This window comes from Narcine bancroftii, chromosome 13, assembly GCF_036971445.1.
Source record: "Narcine bancroftii isolate sNarBan1 chromosome 13, sNarBan1.hap1, whole genome shotgun sequence".
NCBI lineage: Eukaryota > Metazoa > Chordata > Chondrichthyes > Torpediniformes > Narcinidae > Narcine > Narcine bancroftii.
In genome coordinates, this window is record NC_091481.1 from 86473399 (window position 1) to 86497752 (window position 24354).

General features: G+C 47.6%; 1 protein-coding gene and 2 pseudogenes across 1 annotated transcript; all 3 read right to left on the reverse strand.

Annotated features, from left to right (window-relative positions):
* Positions 1-1572: 1572 nt before the first annotated feature.
* LOC138748083 (thioredoxin pseudogene) lies at positions 1573-3006 on the reverse strand (annotated as a pseudogene).
* Positions 3007-5573: 2567 nt separating this feature from the next.
* LOC138748085 (thioredoxin-like) lies at positions 5574-5983 on the reverse strand. The gene has a single exon (XM_069907776.1). It carries the CDS (start codon positions 5931-5933, stop codon positions 5613-5615), a length of 321 nt encoding a protein of 106 aa, XP_069763877.1. The 5' UTR covers positions 5934-5983; the 3' UTR covers positions 5574-5612.
* Positions 5984-14553: 8570 nt separating this feature from the next.
* LOC138748084 (thioredoxin pseudogene) lies at positions 14554-15111 on the reverse strand (annotated as a pseudogene).
* Between the last annotated feature and the right edge of the window lie 9243 nt (positions 15112-24354).

Sequence of the window (24354 nt, forward strand, 5' to 3'; positions counted from 1 at the left end):
CAGCATGGAACAGATGGTGAACAGTGGAGAATAGGGGAACAGCGGTGAAAAGTGGGGAACTGGTGGGAAGCAGCTGGGGAACAGGTGGAGTACAGTGAGGAAAAGGTGAGGGACCAGTGGGAAACAGTTTAGAACAGATGGGGAACTGATGTGAAACTGTGGGGATCAGTGGGGAACAGTGGAGAAATGGTGGAGAACTGCTGGGGAACATGTGTTGAATGGGTGGGGAACAGTGAAGATCAGATGGGGAACAGATGTGAAAATGTGGGGAACCGAGGGAAACTGATAGGGAAGATACGCACTAGCTTTGGAGTTTGTACAGAGGAGGTTCACCAGGTTGATTCTGGAAATAAGCGGTTTAGCCTTTGAGGAGACTGTAACCCCTTCAATCAATCAGCATGTCAAATCATGCCAGAGATTGATGCCCATTCATATCCCTAGCATCAGCTGATGCCAGTATGCTGATTAAACCAATGGAAAAATGTCAACTTCCATCCATTCCATTTAAAGGTGGACTCTGATTTCCCCAGGGATGAGTTATTCAGCGTTAAAGCAGTCAGGTGTCCCAGTTAAAGGTGGCCCAGTAGGTTCCTATCCCGGGACACTGAACAACCAATCAACTGGGATGCCAGTGGAAAAAGGGCTATTGAGTTGCATGGATCTATACTCACTGGAATTCAAAAGAATGAGAAGGGATTGGTGAGAAACATTTATAATTATGAAAGGGGTAGATTAGATAGAAAGTGGAAAGTTGTTTCCACTCGGAGGTGATGGTAGAACTGGAAGAAAAAAACCACAGAATGCAGGAGAGCAGATTTAGAACAATGAGGAAGTACCTCTTTTTCCAGAGTAGCAAATCTTGGGAATTTTCTGTACACTGAAATCTAGTGAAGACACAGATAGATTTTTGCATAGTAGGGGAATTAAGGGGAGTTCACTGCCAGATCTGATTAGATGTCAGAGCAACAGGCCAGATGGCCAGCTACTGCTCTTGTTTCTTAAAGGGGTCAAAAAGCAGAGGTCTGTCATAGTGTGGTGATCAAGAGACAAGTGGTGATTGACCAAAGTGTGTCTGAAGATGTAAATAGATGCAATCAGAAACATCAGTGAGAGAATAGAAATCTTGAATTCTGGAATTGGGACAAAAGTGGGAATTTATCTGAAATTGCTCAATTCAGTGGCAAATCCTGAAGGAACAAATCTGCTGAGCAGAAAAATATTCTGTCTCTTGTGCTTTGTAAAAGCACACAGTCAATCTGAGGAACTCAGCCAGTCTTGCAGCATTCATAGGAGGTCTATATTACTGATGCTTCAGACCTGAGCCCTTTCTCAAGGTATAGCAAAAAGCAAACAGGTGTCCAGATGAAGACTGGGAGAGAAAGTGGGAGGAGACTAGACCCACAAAAGACATTAATTGGACCTGAGAGGAAAGCTGAGAATTGATTTTGGCTCTGTGAAGAGACCGGGAAAAGAGAAAACTAGAGGAAAGGAGGCAGGGGGACAACGATGGAGGAGGGGGTGGGGAATGTTGACAATGCCATCCAGTTGGAGGGTGCCCAGATGGAAGAGGTGTTGTTGAGCTTTCACTGTTTATTCAAGTAATCTTGATAAGAGTATAGGTGAGATGGAGAACAGGAACTCAATTCCTCCGATTGAATTCAGTGGTTGTGCACACGAGACAGACACCAGGGAGGGGGAGCCTGCAGGTCTGTTCTGGACAGAGAGTGAGGTCTGTTCTGGACCAAGTTTGTTCCAGCGACACGGGGCAAGAAGGGGGTCCTGACTGGTTCAGGAGCAGGTCTACTTTAATTCTTTGATCTTCCTCTCCACCGACTCCCTGCTGTCGTCCAGGACCTCGGCCACTCTCTTGCCCAGTTTGTAGAACTGGAAGGTGGGGAGGTGCACGATGTCGCAGGCCTCGGCCGTATCCTCCGAGTCGTCCACGTTCACCTGGTAGAAGGCGACCGAACGGTGGAGCTGGGCCAGCTCGCTCATGGCCGGTTCCAGGCCCCAGCACGTCTCGCACCAGCTGCCCGAGAAGAAAACGACCACCAGCTGCTCGCCCGCCTCTCGCAGGGAGCGCTCCAGCTGCGCACGGCTGCCGATGGCCTTCAGCGGCCTCCTCCTCGCCGCCTCCTCCTCGGGACTTCCGGGCCGCCGCAGGGCCTCGGCCTGAGGCGGCGGCGGCGAGGCCTCGGCCTTGCCCTCGGGAAGAGGAGGCGGCGGCTTTGCGTCGACGGGCCGGAGTGCAGCGGCCCCCCGCGCCTTCTCCTTCTTCTCCTTGCCCAGCCTGCTGCCCGCCCCCGCCATACGCTCCGCCCTCACTCGCCTGCCGCGGCTGCGCATTAGCCCCCTTGTGACGTCACGCGGCTGCGTATTAGCCCCTTGTGACGTCACGCTCCCGCAGCTCCGCCCTCACTCGCCCGCCCGCCTCCGCACTAGCCCTCTTGTGACGTCACGCGCCAGCAGCCCCGCCCGCCGAGGCTGCGCATTAGCCCCCTTGTGACGTCACGCGCCAGCAGCCCCGCCTGCGCATTAGCCCCCTTGTGACGTCACGCGCCAGCAGCCCCACCTCCGGGCCAAATCGGTCCCATTCCTGCCCCAATCGGAGCGAACTCCATCTGGACCAACACCAACCCCCATCGCCTCCTCATCCCATTTGACCGACCTGTGGGTTGGACGCGTTTGATTGGTGTGTAGCCAGTTAATTAGACGCGTCAGGCTTCACCCTCGGAGGGAGGGCGGGAATCCAGAGCGGGACGCGGCGAGAGCAAAGGTCACCGGCCTTCGAGTGGGAACACGTGGCCGAGTACTGCGCGCGCGCGGCGGAGGATGGGGCCCCGCCCCCTTTGCGGAAGCGCGAGCGCCCACCCAGTCTGACGTCCGCCGTCGCCCCGGCCGATGCGTCCAGGGAAGCAGGAGAGAGCCCGGCCAATGGCCGCCCGCCCTCAACCCGGAACCTGGCGGCACGTTCCACGCAGCCCACAGGTATGTGGTCGTGTTGGCATCTGACCTGCACCGGGGGTGCGGGGGCCCTCAGGTCAGAGGGGGGGCTGCAGGTCAGAGGGGGGGGGCTGCAGGTCAGAGGGGGGGGGCTGCAGGTCAGAGGGGGGGGCTGCAGGTCAGAGGGGGGGGCTGCAGGTCAGAGGGGGGGGCTGCAGGTCAGAGGGGGGGGCTGCAGGTCAGAGGGGGGGGCTGCAGGTCAGAGGGAGGGCTGCAGGTCAGAGGGAGGGCTGCAGGTCAGAGGGGGGGCTGCAGGTCAGAGGGGGGGCTGCAGGTCAGAGGGGGGGCTGCAGGTCAGAGGGGGGGCTGCAGGTCAGAGGGGGGCTGCAGGTCAGAGGGGGGGCTGCAGGTCAGAGGGGGGGCTGCAGGTCAGAGGGGGGGCTGCAGGTCAGAGGGGGGGCTGCAGGTCGGAGGGGGGGAGCTGCAGGTCGGAGGGGGGGAGCTGCAGGTCGGAGGGGGGTCTGCAGGTCGGAGGGGGGTCTGCAGGTCGGTCTGCAGGTCGGAGGGGGGCTGCAGGTCGGAGGGGGGGCTGCAGGTCGGAGGGGGGGCTGCAGGTCGGAGGGGGGGCTGCAGGTCGGAGGGGGGGCTGCAGGTCGGAGGGGGGGCTGCAGGTCGGAGGGGGGCTGCAGGTCGGAGGGGGGGGCTGCAGGTCGGGGGGGGGGCTGCAGGTCGGAGGGGGGGGCTGCAGGTCGGAGGGGGGGCTGCAGGTCAGAAGGGGGGGCTGCAGGTCAGAAGGGGGGGCTGCAGGTCAGAAGGGGGGGGCTGCAGGTCAGAAGGGGGGGGCTGCAGGTCAGAAGGGGGGGCTGCAGGTCAGAAGGGGGGCTGCAGGTCAGAAGGGGGGGGCTGCAGGTCAGAAGGGGGGGCTGCAGGTCAGAAGGGGGGGCTGCAGGTCAGAAGGGGGGGCTGCAGGTCAGAAGGGGGGGGCTGCAGGTCAGAAGGGGGGGGCTGCAGGTCAGAAGGGGGGGGCTGCAGGTCAGAAGGGGGGGCTGCAGGTCAGAAGGGGGGGGCTGCAGGTCAGAAGGGGGGGGCTGAAGGTCAGAAGGGGGGGGGCTGCAGGTCAGAAGGGGGGGGCTGCAGGTCAGAAGGGGGGGGGCTGCAGGTCAGAAGGGGGGGGCTGCAGGTCAGAAGGGGGGGGCTGCAGGTCAGAAGGGGGGGGGCTGCAGGGTCAGAAGGGGGGCTGCAGGTCAGAAGGGGGGGCTGCAGGTCAGAAGGGGGCGGCTGCAGGTCAGAAGGGGGGGGCTGCAGGTCAGAAGGGGGGGCTGCAGGTCAGAAGGGGGGGGCTGCAGGTCAGAAGGGGGGGGCTGCAGCTCAGAAGGGGGGGGGGCTGCAGGTCAGAAGGGGGGGGGCTGCAGGTCAGAAGGGGGGGGGCTGCAGGTCAGAAGGGGGGGCTGCAGGTTGATAAGAATTTGGAATAGCCTTTTAAAAGAGACTTCCGTGGGAAGAACCAAGGAGACATTAGTAGGTTCATTGGTCACAGGGGTATATTTGAGTGGCGCAGGCTCATGGGCCAGAAGAGCCTGTTACTTAAAGAGAGATTTCACAAATTGTGCACCAACTGTGGGCAGAATGACAACAGTCCTGGAGCGTGTGATGTGCAAATGAGTTGATGAGCTGCTGCTTTGCAACACTGCCTCCAGGTTCAATCCCACCTGATCCAACTATGATCCCCTTTCTTACTCATTAGCCTCTTCCTCTCCACCCCCCCCCCCCAACCTTTTTATTCAGGAGCTTATGTTTTTATTTCTACCTGAAAGGACCCAGGCCTGAAACATTGGTTACCCTTTCCTTCCCATGCGTGGATGCTGGGTGACCTGCTGAGTTTCTCCAGCACGTCTGTGAACTGCACTGGGCCCCAGCGTCTGCTGAGTTTCTTAATTAAAAAAAAATGATCAACCAGCACAGTAACAGGCCCTTCTGTCCCACGAGCCCGTGTTGCCCAATTACACTTGATTGACCTACAACCCCCGCTACATTTTGAACGGTGGGAGGAAACCCACGCAGACACAGACACGGGGCGAACGTACAAACTCCTTACAGACAGCGCCAGTTTCAAGCGAAGGTTGCTGGCGTTGTAACGGTGCGAACCCTGGCTGGCGCCTTTTCCCATTTAACTCCATCCTTATCTCACCTGTTGAGTGAAACACTAAAAAATCTGCAGGTGATGTGTTTGTGGGAAAGACACAGAAATGCTGGAGGAAGACATCCCGTCTCAGCGTACATAGGAGGTAAAGATTCGGGCCTGAGCCATTCATCAAGGTCTGAGTGAAAAGGAGATGGGTGTCTGAATTAAGAGGCTGGGGAGAAGGGAACAGAGCATCAGACCTAGTCTGGGTGAGTTCTCACACCTTCAAGAAGGACTCCGGCCCGAAACGTATCTTCAGCTCCGATGGACGTGAGTTCCTCTACGTGTGTTTTATTACAATCACAGCGTCTGCAGACTTTAATGCTCCACTCAGGCTGAAATTCCTGCCTACTGAGGCTGGAGTGTGTTCCTCTCCTTCGACAGCCCGAGTTGCTCTCGTGTCCGGGTAGCAGGTTTCTGGGATGAGTGTGGGGAATTATCCGAGAGAGAAAGGCGAGTAGTTTTTATTTTTTTTTGGTGGGGGGGCTTATTTAAGCTGCGCTATCAGATGGTCCAGCTTCTCCCTCTTGGTACCGGAGAACTCAGCCACCTTTTCCTGGCACCGGTAGAAGTGGAAGGTGGGCATGCAGGTGATGCCCGCGACTCTCGCCAGCTCCTCCGACTCGTCCACGTCCACCTCCACGAAGATCACGTCGCGGAGCTGCTCCGACTTGGTCCGGAGGAAGGGCTTGACGCGGGCGCAGTTACTGCACCACCGAGCTCCGAAGAACACCACGACCAGGGTTTCCTCTTCCTCCTCCAGCAAGGCGGCCAACTGCCTCCGGGTCCGGATGGGCCTCAACACCATTGCTGCCGCGGGCTTCTCTTCTTTCCCACACACCCCCCCCCCCTCTTTCAACTGTGGCCCCCTTGCCCCGGCTTTGCCGATAGTGACGCGCCGGTGCGTCAGGCTGGTCCCCGTCCGAGCACCTCGCCCTCTCCAGTCATCAGGGAGGATGCAGGAGTTGAATTTCTCCCATTGACCTGCACCCTTCCCAATGGGAAGGGTAGGTGAGTTACAAACCAGAGGTTAAGAGTGAAAGGGGAAAAGTTTAAGGGAAACTTTTTCACTGGAGGGCTGGGAGTGTGGAACGAGGTGAGGTGGTGAAGGCAGCCTCAATTTTAACATTTATTAAGAATTTGGATAGGTACATGGATGGGAGGGGTAGGTCAGCTGGACGAGGGAGGAAATGGTTTAGCACAATCCAGGACCTATGCTGTAATGTTCTACAGTCAGTAGGTTAATTGGTCACAGGCGTATATTTGGATGGTGTGGGCCGATGGGCCTTTTTTAAAAGAGGAATTTCACAAATTGTGCAGACTGTCGGCAGAATGAAAATAGCACTGGAGCCTGTGAAGCGCAAATGGATGGCACAGAGGCACTTTTGAGTGGAGCTGCTGCTTTGCAACATTGCCTCCATATTCCTGTCCAAGTTCTTCTTCCATGTTAAAATTGAGCGCACACCTCGTTCCACAGCCCCACCACTCTCTCCCCTAATGCTCCCTTTCACCCCTAACCCATGTCCTCTGGTTTGTATCTCGCCTACCCTCCGAGGACAAACTCGACCTACACTGGTTTTGACTCCACCCTTCAGAAAGGGAAGAGAGCAGCCAGAACCCAGCCTAACTCCCAGAGCAAAGGGTGAAACGTGAAAGTCTGAAGATGCTGTGATTGTAGTAAAAACAAGCTGAAATGCTGGAGGATCTTGGCTGGTCTTGAAGCAACATTAAGAGATAAGGTTCTTGCTGACATTTCAGGCCTGAGCCCTTCTTCGGGCGAACAGAATCAGATTATATACAGTCTATAAACCAGCAATAAATAAAATAGTGCAGGAAAAGTCCAAGTGAGGCCGTGTCTGTGGGTCATTGATCCTTCAGGAATCTGATGGCAGAGGGGAAGAAGCTGTCCTTGTGCCACTGAATGCTCGTCTTCAGACTCCTGGACCTTTTTTCTCAATGGAAGCAGAGTGAAGAGGGCATGGCCTGGGTGGTGGGGGCTGCTTTCTTAAGAGACCACCTCTTGTAGACGTTCTGGATGGAGTGACGACTTCACATCTTTGATTGAAGTAAAACATGAAAGTTCAAAGACACTATGGTTGAAGTAAAAACATGATACTGGAGAAACTCAGCAGGTCAAACAGTGTCCTTTATGTCGCAAAGATAAAGATTCAGAACCGTGAGCCCCTTATCAAGGTACAAGGAAAATTTAGACAGGCCCCCAAACTCAGGTGCCTGCCTACATTTTGCTCATAACTTGTTGAAAGGCTCGAGCCCGAAACTCCGTTATGTATTGTTAGGAATTAAAGTACCTTTAAAGAAATTGCTCGAGACAAAAATTGAGAACAAAGAACATTTATTACTACAACAATGCAAAGTTGGGTGCTTCCCCTTACCCTGGGAATACACACACACACTGGGGCTCACCCAACTTTTATACAGTTGATTTCAGTGTAGGAATACCCTCCCCCTTACATTCTTCTGCCTCCTGCTGGAGAGGTTTGGCATTAGGCAATCCTGCCTGCCTACGTGCAATTTCAGTATACTTGGAGAACCAGGGGGGGTTATCCTGTCGGTGTCCCTTCATGTCATTGTCCTTATTCACACCTTCCTGATTCTCGGGGCTACAGTCTCTTGATATGCAGAGTTGACTCATTCTATCTAGGGTTGGCTAATTTCATATGTATAAATCTGTGTATGGTTAGCTAATTAGAAATGTATGACTTGGTACTTCTGTCCAGGGCTAGGAGACCCTTATCTGATCCAGACTACCTCAACTTCCTACATTCTATTGTACCTTACCATTCCTTATCTTAGTCCTATGGTCTTGTCACAAAGGATAGAAGATTCTTATGTTAATCGTGCTGACTCTGCTTTCCTGCATCCTAAGCCCCAAACTTATCCTGTTTGAACTGGTTTCAGCCATTTTACTGATGAACTTTAGTTTCTTCCATGTTCATAATTTTAGATCAATTTTCCCATCTCTCACAATCCTCACTTTTCTTTTAGATCAGTAATACTGATCTTTCACCATGATCAGTGTTACTGATCTTTGGTTACTAGTGTCAGTGTGACTGATCCCCCCCCCCCCCCCCTCTCCTCACTTTTCTTTTAGATCAGTAACACTGATCTTTCAAGTGTAAGGTGTAGTTTTACCCAGCTGGTCAATAACCGAATTGTAATGTCTGTGTAAAGTCTTTAGGTAGGGGAGCACCATGAAGGTCAGGGGAGTGAGTCCAGCTGCTTATTAGGGTTTGGAGTATCAGGCTCCAGTTCTCAGTAAAGAGTCTAGTCCATCCCATACGTTGAAATATTGAAGCAGTGTCTTTGAAGCACACGACCTTTGTTAAGTGTTGTCCCGACGAAGTCTATGAGAAGCGCTGCCTTCAGCAGCGAACGAGTAGCAGTAGTCAGGCGGTTCCGTTTGATTGTGGCTAGTATCTGATGTCCTCTTCAGCCCCGAACCCTAGGGCCACCGATCTCCGAAGGCTGTTTGGAGCCTGATATTAAAGTGTCAAGCAGCTCACGTTGTTGGAAACTGGTGCTCCCTTTCATGGGGTGATGAAAAGTGACCAAGCAGGGGGGGGATTGTTTCTTGTGATTTAACTGTGTGTTGCAGCTTGTCTGCTAACATTAGCATATGTATCATTGAACTTGTGAGTTGCAGCCTGTCTGTGTACATTAGCATATGTATTAACTCTCTCTCTCTGTTACATGTACAATGCTGACTACCATTCTGTCTGTCTTTGTCCCACCATGTCCTTTGTGCTATCGCTTCAAAACTCCTGTCTTTAATACCTGTGTAGGCTATGATACAAATTAGATGTACTCCACTAAAGCTGTTTAATTCCCCTGGTCCGTATTGGGATCCCTTATATCCCATTATGATTATACATTAAATCTATGCCCTGTCTACATTCTAAAGGAGCTGAATTGTAACCTCTGCTGCCCCTATTCCAGGGGGGCTTAAAACATTAACGAACAATATTCCAAAGAAATTAGTAAACAACAATGAAGAATACCTGTAAGCTCATTAAAATACAATAAGAACTGAATAAAACACAATAAATGTAAAGCTCATTGAAAACTGCAATAAAATGCACAAGACTGAATAAACCACGATAAATGTAAAGCTCATTGAAAACAGCAATAAAATACACAAAACTGAATAAACCACGATAAATGTAAAGCTCATTGAAAACAGCAATAAAATACACAAAACTGAATAAACCACGATAAATGTAAAGCTCATTGAAAACAGCAATAAAATACACAAAACTGAATAAACCATTAAAAAAACGAATAAAATTGTAACATTATGGCACTTTGTCATTAATTCTTTGAATGTGGGTCCAGCCTTTCTCTCTTGTTCTTACTGCGGTGTCTGTAATTAAAAGTACACAGAAGGGACCATCCCAGGCAGGTTTTAGTTGATCCTCTTGCCATGCTTTTACATATAACCAATCACTAGATTTTAATAAAATGAATAACAATCTGACTTTCCTTTGTGTTAGTGTAAAAATTGTAAAATGAAACACAAACCATATTTGCATGGGTTTTGAATATGTTAGACCTTATTAAAATGCAGTTGGAGCTGCTTGTCTGTATGGGGCACAACCCTCCAATTTGTTAGAGTGAGTACATAACAGACATTGCAGCACAAGAGCCCCTGCAAGAGAACTTGAAACATATTCAACCTTTAGTTCTGCCTTAAGTAAAATGCCTTGTGCCACAGCTCACAGGAGCTGGCCTTATTTAAAACAGTCTGTAAAACAGGCACCAAAAAAAGGTTAAAAGATGTTCTTATGAAGATTGCACACACAATAATTTAAGTACAGGCTAGTTTCTATTATATTCCACTTAAAAGTTCTGCTGCATGAATCCTGGAGCTTGTGGAGTCATTATTGAATCAAGAAATATTGGTACCATGCCAATCTCATTCTAACATGCCAATTTCTCCAGTCCTTAAGTCAAGATGTACTGAATAGCATCCGGTACAAGATCTGTGAGTTCTTAATGATATTATTATTCTTATGCACCCAATTGTTCTGAACGATGCCACCAATTTAAATCATATTCCACCTATTGCAGTACTCACACAGCACCATAGACCCGTTCGCAGGTCTATTTCTCCATTAAGCTGAATCCAGTTGCGCAGGATTTACCTCCGTGATTATTTACAATGTAACTTCCGCACTACCGGATTTAAATATAAACCTGATGAATGGGGGAAAGTTATCATGAATTAAATAACAGCGGCAATACAGAGAAATTGTGCTGAGGCATTAATTTCACTCCAGAGGAAAATGCACCAGAGAAATGAATGATTAAACTTATAGGAATCCCCATAGGAATCCCCAGAGGTATCTTTATTCTCCAGAGGTGGGTGATCTTTAAACTCACGGACCTTGACTGCTGAATGTGTAGAAGAAATGTATTAAATGTGTTGATAGGGCTCCATACCTCTAACTGCAAGACAAGAGCCTGAAGCCTCAATTTCAAGTGCCACAGTGCACTTAAAGGGACATGCACACTCCCCCTTCAACTGGCTGATCCAGCCACTTTACACATCAGATCCTTTCTTTATCTCACATACACTTAAAGTTAAGATGTATAGAACTCACCCTATTTGCGCAAACATTTCTCCCTGCAAATGTTATAACATCACTCAACTCTCAGGTACTCCCTGTGCAAAATCACATTTAAATACAATTTATTTCATAAATTGGAATTAACTGGTAGTTAAATTTGCTAATTCTACAGTATTGAAAAACGATCATTTATGACATTTAATTTTTAGCATGAATTTTAATCAATATTGGTCAGTGACTGAAGTGGGAAGTCGTGATTTATGAAATTATCTCTGGTCTCTACTCTCCCACTCCCTGCACTTCTCCCAACATTCAGGAGCTGGCACACAGTCCCTGCCTTTTTTTTTTCATGTTACTCATCTACTATTCCTTTAACTGCTTGCATCAAAATGTTAGCCTTTGCTTTCTGCTTATCCTCAGATGTCTGGACAAATGCTTTTTGTGTGATCTGTAGAAGCTGGGTTATTCCCTGCTCATGCCAATTTTCTGTCTTTTGTAATTTTCTCTTAATGTCTGGGGCTGAGTTGGTAACAAAACCTGTTAGTACCAATTGTTCCCCTGCTGGGGATTCTATGTCGAGACCCCCATATTGTATATATATTTGGTCCCAAAAATTGGTCTAACTGTTCGGCACATCCCTGGGGATCTTCTATCAGGGAGGTCAGTTCTTTCTTAAAGTTACACACTTCAGTACTGGTCAGGGGCACATTTACGAAACCGAGACCCTCTCTCATGGGAACTTCCCGCAGTGGTCTCATCCAATTGGTTTCTGGCTTATTAGGTCTGGGTTCCTGCTCCCTGGGAAATGAATCAAAGGGTTCTGCCCTTTCTTCCTGAAGAGTCTCACGCTGTTCTGAATTAAAGTTACCTCTCTCTCCTGCCAACAGAGGTGGTAATCGAGTGCTTTGTGAGCAAGTTATCATACCACTCCTGCTCTCTTCTCTCTTCTCTAGTGGTGGGGGAGGTGGGGAAGGTGCAGAAGGGTAGGTCATAGGAGGGGAAGGAAAGATAGGAGCTGGCATAGGAGGAACATAGGGTGGAGGGAGGGAATGTAACACATCCCAACCCTGTGATTCAGGGACAAGAGGTTCCTCCTCTCTCTTATCCCTGGATTCTTTCTCATTCAAAACCAGCTGTTCAATGGATCCCTTGAGCCAGCAGGCTGCATATTCCCTGCTCTCAACATTGTCTTTCTGGTTTTGATAGAGCCATAAGTTCAAAGCTTCACACATCCATTCATCCTCGGATCCGAATTTTGGCCAGTACACGGAGCTCCCTTTAACCGGGTATCTCACCCATTCATTACAACAATACCTGACCGTCGTCAGTTTGTCTTTACCGCGGGTCTTTCCTGTGCCCCACTCAGATAACATCATCCCAAGCGGGCTGTACGTAGCTATCTGGTGGTCACGTCCTGTGTCAGGACTCTCATCTCTACTGCCCGCTATTCCCATACTTAGGAACAAGTAAAATACTCTTACCGAGTTCTGGCAGTACTGCTCTAGCGCGCGTCCTTCCGCCGTTTGTTCTCAATGCCTCTTCTCGGATATCACTCGCTTCTTCCACTGACCAGCCACCCGTCGCCCGTGAGTCCAGCTGAATCAGCCGGGGTGCACCTACTCTCGTCGTCGGGGTACTCTGTCAGTGGAGGGAGTGTGATCCCGGACGAGCCCCCATTTGTTAGGAATTAAAGTACCTTTAAAGAAATTGCTCGAGACAAAAATTGAGAACAAAGAACATTTATTACTACAACAATGCAAAGTTGGGTGCTTCCCCTTACCCTGGGAATACACACACACACTGGGGCTCACCCAACTTTTATACAGTTGATTTCAGTGTAGGAATACCCTCCCCCTTACATTCTTCTGCCTCCTGCTGGAGAGGTTTGGCATTAGGCAATCCTGCCTGCCTACGTGCAATTTCAGTATACTTGGAGAACCAGGGGGGGTTATCCTGTCGGTGTCCCTTCATGTCATTGTCCTTATTCACACCTTCCTGATTCTCGGGGCTACAGTCTCTTGATATGCAGAGTTGACTCATTCTATCTAGGGTTGGCTAATTTCATATGTATAAATCTGTGTATGGTTAGCTAATTAGAAATGTATGACTTGGTACTTCTGTCCAGGGCTAGGAGACCCTTATCTGATCCAGACTACCTCAACTTCCTACATTCTATTGTACCTTACCACTCCTTATCTTAGTCCTATGGTCTTGTCACAAAGGATAGAAGATTCTTATGTTAATCGTGCTGACTCTGCTTTCCTGCATCCTAAGCCCCAAACTTATCCTGTTTGAACTGGTTTCAGCCATTTTACTGATGAACTTTAGTTTCTTCCATGTTCATAATTTTAGATCAATTTTCCCATCTCTCACAGTATGTTGGAGTCGAGAAGAAACCCCTGACGACGCCATCTCCTAATGGCTGCCCCGCCAGGTGGCGATACAAGCAGGGCCGGTTCACCATTAGGCTGTGCGCCGCCACATGACTAAAATAAATGAGGGAAAGTAAAGCACTGGAGGATATCAGCAGGTTGAGCAGTACCTGGGAGAAAAATCGGGTTTTGTGAAACAGATATAATGTGCAAATAACCTGTTCAATTCTTAGGTGTCTTCAGTGAAAATGCTTATTGCAGATTTTTTTTTGAGGGAAGAAAGGTTGTTTTGGGTTAATGAGCCTTCAGTTCTGAATATTTCCAGTATTTTTTTATATAATTAAAATTTAAAAAAAGTACTGGTATTCAAGCTTCACGCGAGCCCTTACCCTTCCAAAACACAATGTCACTTACAGAATTAATTATCAAAGGAGGTCACTCAGAACTGCCACAATTGTAATCCAGATTGCCTTCGGGACAGCAAGGAGAGGCTCATGTATTGAGGTCAAGTCACCTTTATTTGTTGTTCATTCCATGCTCGTACATTAAAAACAAGATAGCGTTTCTCCAGGACCCTGGAGCATATTTACATAAATATGTTAGAAGTTAAACACATTGAAACATTAAGATATATAAAGTCCACGGTTACTCTATCCACAAATGTTCTGGGAATTCAGGAGCCTAATGGCTTGGGGGGGAAAAAACTGTTGCCCGATCTGGACTTAAGGGCCCGATGCTACGGTACCTCCAACCAGGTGGCAGAAGGGAGAACAGTGTGTGGAGTCCTTCACAATGTTTATCGCCTTTCACCCGCAACGAGTGTTGTCGACGTCCTTCATGGTAGGAAGGGACCCCCCCCCCCCCCCCCCCCGTGATCTTTTCCACTGACCACTATCCTCTGCAGGGTCTTGTGATCGAAGGAGATTCAGCTCTCAAATCAGGCGGTGATTCAGTTGCACGGGATGCTCTCGATACATCCTGTCGAGTGTCGTGAGGATGGAGGGTGGAAATGGACTTTCCTCAGCCTTCGCAGGAAGTAGAGGTGCTGCTGGGCTTTCTTGGCTATGGAGCTGGTGTTGAGGGTCCCGGTGAGATTTGCCTACAAATCCACCTCACTTAATTAATAAAGGATACCTTGATGAAGGACTCAAGCCCAAAATGTTGAATATGTATCTTTGATTTCAGATTGTTCATTGTGCTGTGGGAGAGAGAATTACCACTTATTGGTAGAGGAGAAAACTACACATGTAAACAAATAATGAACTGTAAACAAACTGTACAAGACGGAGAGAATTTAAGAATCAGTAAAATGCAAGAGTCCTTAACTAGGAGTCCCTGATTGAGTGTTGTTGAGAAGTTTGATGGTGGGGGGGGGGGTAACTCTGCTACTGTTTGACCTGCTGCGTTTCTCCAGCATTGTTTTTACTTCGACCATGGTGTCTGCAGACTTTCGAGTCTCTCGTGGGAATGCTTTTAGTGGCAAATTTAATTATTCCAAGGCTACCCTGCACCGGGCAGAGAACTGTCAAACCTCCGTTTAATTTTCTCCCTCCCAATCTCTTATTGTTCCAACTGCTCACTGCAGCTCATCCAGCAGGTGCTCCAGCTTCTCCCGCTTGGTCCCCGAGAACTCGCCCACCTTGGCCGAGCGCTTGAAGAAGTGAAAGGTGGGCATGCAGGTGACGCCGGCCGAACGGGCCAGCGGCTCCGCCTCGTCCACGTCCACCTCTGCGAAGGCGACGCCGGCGAGCTGGCCGGAGAGGTTGTAGAAGTGCGGCCGGATCATCCGGCAGTTGTGGCACCACTCGGCCGAGTACATCACCACCACCAGCTGCTCGGTCCGGCCCAGCAAACCCCGCAACTGGTCCGCGTGGTGCACGCGTTCCACCACCATGCTACTTCCGCCTCGGCCCGCTGTCCCCGCCCTCAGCCTCTCACCCATTGTGAGGTCAGGTGGCGGCACCGTTTTCATTGGCTGTTGCTGAAGGTTACATTCATGGACGTTTTCCATTGGTTAGAATGCAGATGATTGGCATGGATTCCAGGGATCTTTTTATTGTCATGGACCCTATATGCTGTTGTACAGGATTGGTCAGTGGCAGCTTGTTGAACGCTTAGCCCACAGCTCTACTCGTTATACACCTGTGAGAGATGAGTAAAACTGATATAAAAAAATGAAGATGAGGAAACTAATATAGATAGATGGGTAAATGAATAAACCCAGCATGAACAGGATAAGAAATGGATATTAGAATGTAGGAAGTAGAGTTAGTCTGGATAAGATAAGGGTCTTCTAGCCCTAGATAGAATTAGCAGGTTTTGCATATGTAATTAGTAAGCCCCAGTTCTACATATGAAGAGGTTGTAGCCCTGAGATTGGGAAGGTGTAAATTAGAACAAAGACACCGACAGGATACCCCCTGGTCCTCCAAGTTCACAGAAACAGCAGGTAGGCAGGCAGGATTGCCTAATGTCAAACCTATCCAGGAGGCAGAAGAACTTTGCATTGTTGTATAATAAATGTTCTTTGTTCTCAATTTTTTGTCTCGAGCAAATTCTGTGAAGGTACTTCTGTTTCTAACACACCCATGGCAGTGTGGCCAGCCACAATTCTGATGCCATCGACAAGTTTGCCGATGACACCGCGGTTGTTGGCAGAATTACAAACGGCAACGAGGAAGCGTATAGGAGGGAGATAGATTAGCTCATCGAACAGTGTAACCACACCAAACTTACGCTCAGCGTTAGCGAAACCAAGGAGATGATTGTGGACTTGAGCAGGAAGTCAGGGGAACGCGACCCAGTCCTCATCGAGGGCTCAGCAGTGGAGAGGGTCAAGAACTTCAAATTCCTGGGTGTCAACATCTCTGAGGATCTGTCCTGGAGCCTCCACGTTTTTTTTTTTGTTTTACAATTTTTATTTAAAGAAAAACAATGTAATGAAATACAATATTTATCTCACAAAAAATGTAGTTCAATACAAATTTAGATGCGACTTTGAAGTCAATAGCACATTTTGTTGGAATAAATGAATATCTTGTACATACTTTAATTTTTGAAGGACTGCATGTGTAAGCCATACAATTCAAACAAACTTCCAGGATGTCCATTAACATGGGTCCCAAGCAAATTTCCTTTAACTATCTACTTTCTACAACTCTCATTTACTTGGGTGAAAATCCACCTTTGTAACAACATTCCCAACAATTGGAGCTTAATCTGCACCTTGCACCAGAAAGTGACCTTGACCGAGAACGCGAGCGAGAACGAGATTGTGGTCGCTCCAATGATGGAGATTTAGATGGTGAAGACGAATGAACTTTGTGCTCCTTGGCTGGGGCACGGGATCTGCTCCGAGATTGGGATTTACTGCGGCTTCTACTCTTTGATCTACTGTAGGATTTTCGGCTCCTGGAGCGAGAACGACTACGAGACCTGGAATATGTACGTGGAGCCTCCACGTTGATGCCACCACAAAGCAGACTCGTCAGTGGCTATACTTTGTGAGGTGTCTGAGGAGATTCGGTACGTCACCGAAGACTCTCGTAAACTTCTACAGGTGTACCATGAGGAGCATTCTGTCTGGTTCCATCACTGTCTGGTATGGAGGTGCCACCTCTCAGGACAAAAATAAACTCCAGAGGGTTGTTAACTCAGTCTGTGACATCACAGGCCCCAGACTTCATTCCATCGAGGACATCAACATGAGGAGGTGTCTTAAAAAAGCAGCCTCTATCCTCAAAGACCCCAGCACCCAGGCTATGCCCTCTTCACTCCACTACCATCGGGACGAAAGTACAGGAGCCTAAAGACGAGCACTCAGCGGCCCAAGGACAGCTTCTTCCCTGCTGCATCAGATTCCTGAATGATCAATGAACCAAAGACACTGCTTTACTTTTTGTGCACTGTTATTTTTAAAATTTGTAATAATGTTGAAAGATGGTTATAATAAGTATGTTTGCACTATGACTACTGCAGCAAAACACTGAATTTCATGATTTATTCATGATAATAAATCCTGATTCTGAATCTGGTTCTATTCACATTGTTTCCACCACTGTGGCACCTTTTCATAACTCCCCCCTTGATTGATTGAGGACCCTCCCTTCAGTCTCAACCCCTCAATGCCCGGTAATGGGTAGACTCTAGACTGTGGTCCTTTCCCCACAGCACCCTCATGTTGGCTACACCAAGCCTCAGTGTGTCCCTCAGCATGTACTCCTGCAGCCTGGAATGTGCCAGTTGGCAGCATTCCCTCATTGACATCTCTGTGTGCTGAAAGACCAACAGGTTTCGGGCCAATCAAAGGGCATCTTTCACTAAGTTGATGGTCTTCCAGCAGCTCTGGATATCTGACTCTGTGTGTGTCTCTAGGAACAGCCCATAGATCAGAATCCTCTGTCACGCTGCTGGGGATGATCCGTGACAAGGACCCTTGCATCTTTCTCCACACACTCTTAGCGAATCTGCATTCAGCAAAGAGGTGGGCGACTGTCTCCACTCCACTGCAGTCAAGGTGCGTAATAAAACAGAAAATGTGATATTACATAAAATTTCCTTTGGTCTAGCATTAGGTAGCAGATAGTGCAAGAAAAAGGGGCGTTGGGGTGAATCCACGGACATGAGGTGACTCTGAGGGGACTCTTTTGCTTCTTTCTGTGACTGTAAAAGGTGCTACAGGCAATTTCCAAGAGCGAATCTGTCTGCCTTACGGCAGACGAAAACAAATTCTGTGTAATATTGCACATCTTAATGACATGACAATGAGGGAATCTTGAATCTTGCCTGAAACATCTATTCCTCTCCCCAGATGCTGCCCTGTTAAATCAGACTGATGTTTGTTCCCTTTTTATGTAGCCTTACCACTTCACTCAGCAAAGTCCAAATCTTCTTTTCATTTGTTCTTCTGCATGCAGATGTCATATTTGAGCGTAGAAGACTGAACAAGGGTTCGGGTCTCCAAACCCAAATGTGTTGAGGGTAACAAGGCAGAGATCATTATAGACAAACAAGTAGCTGGTCTTGAATATTATCTTGAGCAGGTTAGCAGTAAAGTTTCGACCTTGGAACCTTACAAGGCAATTAATCATCCACCTCTTTGGGTGTCAAAACAATAGTAATTATGGGTAATAAATTTTAACAGTTTAACCCTTAACCTTATAGCTTGAGGGTAGCATCTTTGTTTCTGTTCTCCACTGCTTATAGTTTTTGTTATATCCATAGGCACTTTCAAGCAGATAAAACACTCACCTGTAAAGGTTCTTCACCCTTACGGCAAAGACATCCCTTCCTGAATGTGCCATGACCAACGCCAAGGCGCCGATTCTTGGGGAAGGATAATCGGTGGAGCCTGAATGAACAGCTGCTGGAAGCAGCTGGTTAGGGGTGGGCTATGGTGCCATCAGCCCGCGACCCATCTCCCCACTCGCCTGTCTCTCCATCAGAACTATGGGTATTTTCCATTAGAAAAAGGTACAGGACCCTGAAGACGAGCACCCAATGGTACAAGGACAGCTTTTTCCTCCCCACCGTCAGATTCCTAAGTGGACAATGAACCACAGTCATGATCTCACTTTCTCCTATTTTCTTGCACTATTTATTTATTTTTGAAATATAATTTATAGCAACATTTGCACTTTGATGCTACTGCAAACAACGAATTTCGTGACATATTCATGATAATAAATTCTGATCCTTCTGCATTAACTGGTGGTTCCAGAAAATGTCTTGCCATCACTTCTCAAGGCAAAGAAAGAATATTTAAAAAAATTTAGACATACAACACAGTAACAGGCTCTTTCAGCCCATGAGCCCATTGCCACCCAATTACACCTCCATACGTTTTGAGGAAACTGGAGCCCCCGGAGGAAACCCATGCAGACACGGGGAGAACTTACAAACTCCTTATAGATAGAGTTGTGCTAACACTACACTAACCCTCGCTAACTGCTGGAGGTCAATAAATGCCTTGGAATGTCAGCAATGCCAAAGAATGAGTTTGAAATACTGTTGTGTAATAACCTCTGTGCAATTTGTAACTGGTTCTGAGAGACTGCAAACCATTAATCCAAGTTATCAGTTTTGACGTCTGTTACAGTAGGAATCCTGGACCTTGGGAGATAGTGTTTGGAAACACTGTCCAAAGGTCACATGCTGAACAAAAATGGAGCATTTGGTCAAATAAGTAGCTTGTAACCAGAAGTAAATGCACACAGAAGGGATTAGAAGAACGAAACTTTGAGCATGCTATTTCTCAGCAAGGAATTTTGACTTTGTATTTTTTGAACATTTAGAGGCAGCACGCAATAACAGACCCTTCTGAGCCTGTGTCACCGAAATACTCCCACACACATGACCAATTAACCAACTAACCTCACACACATGACCAACTAACCAACTAACCTCACACACATGACCAACTAACCAACTAACCTCACACACATGACCAATTAACCAACTAACCTCACACACATGACCAACTAACCAACTAACCTCACACACATGACCAACTAACCAACTAACCTCACACACATGACCAATTAACCAACTAACCTCACACACATGACCAACTAACCTCACACACATAACCAACTAACCTCACACACATGACCAATTAACCAACTAACCTCACACATGACCAATTAACCAACTAACCTCACACACATGACCAATTAACCAACTAACCTCACACACATGACCAATTAACCAACTAGCCTCACACACATGACCAATTAACCAACCAACCTCACACACATGACCAATTAACCAACTAACCTCATACACATGACCAACTAACCTCACACACATGACCAACTAACCTCACACACATGACCAATTAACCAACTAACCTCACACACATGACCAATTAACCAACTAACCTCACACACATGACCAATTAACCAACTAACCTCACACACATGACCAATTAACCAACTAACCTCACACACATGACCAATTAACCAACCAACCTCACACACATGACCAATTAACCAACTAACCTCATACCTCTTTGGAACGTGGGAGGAAATCAGAGCACCCAAAGGAAACCCACACAGACATGGGGAGACTGTACAAACATGACAGTCAGCACCAGATTCAAACTTGAGTCTCTGGCGCTGTAATAGTGTTACAGCCACCCGAGCCACCCTATTGTGTAGGTAAACGGTGACATTTTTAAGGGGAGTTGATGAGGACGTGGTGAGAATTTAAAAAAATTTTTTAATGTGAGTTTAGTGTAAATAGGTGATGAATGATTGTCACAACTCTGGGTGAAAAGGTTTCTATGCTACATTTTTCTATCACTCTCTATATTCCTTTGACACAAAGAATGGGACGAGTGTTCCCAACCAAGGATTTACAGGAGAAATTGTAAAGGCAAATAAAATGGCAGCGAGTCTGAGGATTGGTCTGGTACGGGGACACTAATACCCCTGAGTGGAAAGGTAGAGGACACAGCCCAGGACATCACAGGCAAAACCCTCCCCACCAGCGAGAACATCTACAGGGAACGTTGCCATCAGAGAACAGCAGCAATCCTCAAGGATCCACACCACCCAGCACATGCTCTGTTCTCGCTGCTGCCATCAGGAAAGGTATCGGTGCCACAAGACTCGCACCCACCAGGTTCAGGAACAGCTGCTCCCCCTCCACCATCAGACTCCTCAACTACAAACTCAGTCATGGACTCATTTAAGGACTCTGACTTTGGTACTTTAATGTTTTTTTTCCTCTCCTTATTGCACAGTCAGTTTGTTTACATTTCTTTATGTGTTTACATGTATACGTTGGGTACAGTTTATTTATGCAGTACCAATAAGTGGTGGTAGTTACTACGGGCAGCACTGTGGGCGTAGTGGTTACCACAATGCTGTGACAGTGATCCGGGTTCGAATCCCACGCTGTCTGTAAGGAGTTTGTACGTTCTCCCTGTGTCTGTGTGGGTTTCCTCCAGGGGCTCCAGTTTCCTCCCACCGTTCAAAACGTATGGGGGTTAGCAGGTTGTAACTGTGCAGCACGGGCTCGTGGGCCGGAAGGGCCTGTTACCGTGCTGTATGTCCAAATTTTTAAAAATAATATCAAAAAATAAATTAAAAATTTTAAAAGATCTAAATTAAAAAGAAAATAAAAAGTGATCATTCTGCCTGGAACCGTACAAGGAAAATAGGAAAAGGAATCTCAGGGTTGTATGTGCTCTGACAATAAATCTGAAAATGATTTACAAATCCACAAATGGCCAAGAAAATGTTTATTTTTGAAAGATAAATCCCATACGACAGGAAACTAATGAGAAACAAAAAAAGCAAGAAGAGTTTCTATAGCGAATCCTTGGGTATAATAGGAATTAAAGAAATTTTGAAGTAAATATTAAGAATTTAAATATCGCCATTGAAGAGATCATGGAAAAACCTTCTTAAAACACCAGAGGGAAACACAGAAGTCTGCAGACTCTGCGATTGTAGTAAAAACCAGAAATGGTGGAGGAACTGGCAAGTCTCGCAGTGTCCACAGGGGGCAGATATTGAACCAATATTGAGCATGAGGCTTCCGTGGTTTCCCTTAGCCCCACCCCCCCATCTTTCTCTATGCCTCCTTGCTCTGTCTGTCTGTCTCCCTCCCTCTTTGTCGCTCTCTCTTCCCTTTTCCCTCTCTTTTTCCCCAGCTCTGCATTCATAAGAGCCAAACCCCCTCTCTTCCCCCAATTAATTCTCTCTCCTGTCCTCCCATCCATGATCAATGTCGGTCTGTATTCCTCTCTCAGCCTTTTAATTCAGCCGCCTGCCTGCATTTTACTCACACTTTTAAGAAGGGCTCAGGTCCAAAATGCTGGTAATAAATCTTTACTTCCCATGGATGCTTTGAGACTGGCTGAGTTCCCCCAGTATTTGTGTTTTTTTATTAAATTATCAGAGCAAAATGTTGGTAAATAAATTGGACTCAGCATTAAAAATCAGTCACGAATGTGAAAACGGATAAAAGTTAAGAACCTGATGAGATGTATCCCAATATTTTGGAGGAAATAAAACAGAGTTGATGTTTGTTCTGCGTGTCACCTTCAAATTTTCCATACATTCTGGAATGCAGAACCTAACAACCCCGTATGTTTTGAAGGGTGGGGAGAAATTGGAGCCCCAGAGGAAACCCACACAGACACAGGGAGAATGTGAAGGCTCTTTCAGGTGGCCAGAAAACCCCGATATAAAGCCGCATATTCTACCCCTGTGGGGTTCTCGGAGTGCCCACCTGAAAGAGCAGAGGGTGACTCCAAGGCGCACTTTCTAACCCTCCTCCTGGAGGGATCATCGCCGGAGCACTGAAGTCCCCCAGGCACCTGAATGCAACCGCCTGAAAGCGGCTGCTAAGGGGCGGGATGATGACAACGCAGTGATGTTGTCAGCCCGAGTCACTTGGCGCGTATTTGGAAACACAGTGTGAAGGCAGGGTATTGCAGCTTCTGAATACTGAGAAAGGCTGAAACCATCATCAGTATTTCTCTTGCCTGTTCCGGGTCTGCCACAATCCTGTGTTCCTTCTACTTCTCCTTCGTTGCACTTCAATTGGCATCATGTCCGTGTGTGGGAGTACAGCTACAGTGGACGGGAGCCGGAGTGCGCTCCGAGGCACCTCCCGTGCAGCTGTCCCTTTCAGGTGGACAGCGCAGCGCTTTCAGGGCTGCCACCTGAACGACGAATCCCAAGCTCTGCATCAGCTTCTGCAGGCACATTCTTGGCAAGAATGCACCTGAAAGCGGCTACAGACAGCGTTGGATTCGAACCCCAGTCTGTTACAGCATTGTGGTAACCGCTACACTAACTGTGGCACCCTTAAGGAGGGAGAGACAGTCAAGAATAAATTATCAGTGGCATTTGCAGGGGAGGAAAATGCTGCAGGTGATTATAGCTCCAACAATTAAAGTTCATGATATGACTGAGCAGAGTCCTTGCTCAATTATGCTGGAAAAGTTGCAGGAAAGGTTTATGAGACAAGGGTTACAAGAAGATTTCAGAATTAGACTCGGGCTTTTTTTTCCCCTCAGTAGAGGAGACTGAGGGATGTCTTTGTAGAGGTATGTGCATTTGTGAGGGGAATAGATAAGGTAAAATGGTCAGTTTTTTCCCCAGGTCGAGGAAGGAGTCCAGTTCTGGAGGGTACAGTTGAGGTACAACGGAAGTATAGTCACTACTGTCATGTTGGAACTGCAGTTAAACTGACAAGAACCTGAAGGCAATAATAACATCCTGATCCTAAACCCACTGGCCAACATAGGGAACAGGGCTTGCAAGATTACTTGCTTTTGGGAAAACAGCCAAATATTTGTAAACTGGGTTGCCATGTTGACGAGCCCAATAGACAAAGAGATTTACATTTCTATGAACTAGTTTACAACTGGAATTAAAGACACAAAGTAAAGGTTTGGCCTGTAGATCGGACATTAGGAGAAATTTTCTTGCTAGTATTTCAAAGGTTCCTTTTATACATCAAAAAAGTAATGTACATAATATGCTTCAATGTTTGCCTGCCTTATAGCAGACAAAGAGACACCTTGGGCATTGCCCGACACTCCTCTAATAGGAGAAAGAGAAGCAAAAAAAGTCTAGCCTCCAGCGCTCCCAACAGCCTCTGCAGCCACGCTGTTTGATCCATCAGCTGCCAGAGCTCCAGATCCAAGCTTCTGATACGGTCAGGAAGCCTCCAGCGCCCTCAGCACCTTCAAGAGCTCTCCTTGCCCTCAGCCCCCTCTCGAATCCAGGTTCCAGAACCTGGTTCCCAAGAGAGTGAATCTCTGGAATTCTTTACCCAGAAGCAGTTCGGACAGAGATTGCATTCAAATGGTTCTTGGAGTATTGTGCGCAGATCTGGTTGTCAAGCGATAGGAAAGATACATTAGCTGGAAAAGTTGCAGAAAAGCTTCACTAGAATGTCAGTGGAACTGAAGAGCTTGGGTTATAAGAAGATTCTGGAATAGGCTGGTACTTTTTTCCTTGAAACATCGGGGGCTTAGCAGTGTCTTTGCAGAAGTATATGCATTCATTTTAAAAAATTTAGACATACAGCATGGTAACAGGCCCATTTCAACCCTACAAGTCCTTGCCACCCAATTTACACGCCATTAACCTACACCCTAGTACGTTTTGAAGGGTGGGAGGAAACCAGAGCCCCTGGATAAAATCAATGCAGACATGAAGAGAACGTTCAAAGTCCTTACAGAGAGCGTGGGATTTGAACTGAGGACCGGTCCCGATCACTGTTGCTGTAAAGGCATTGTGCTAAT

Coding starts and splice junctions, on each gene's coding strand:
- LOC138748085 (XM_069907776.1), bottom strand. CDS start 5,933: ATGGTGTTGAGGCCCATCCGGACCCGGAGGCAGTTGGCCGCCTTGCTG.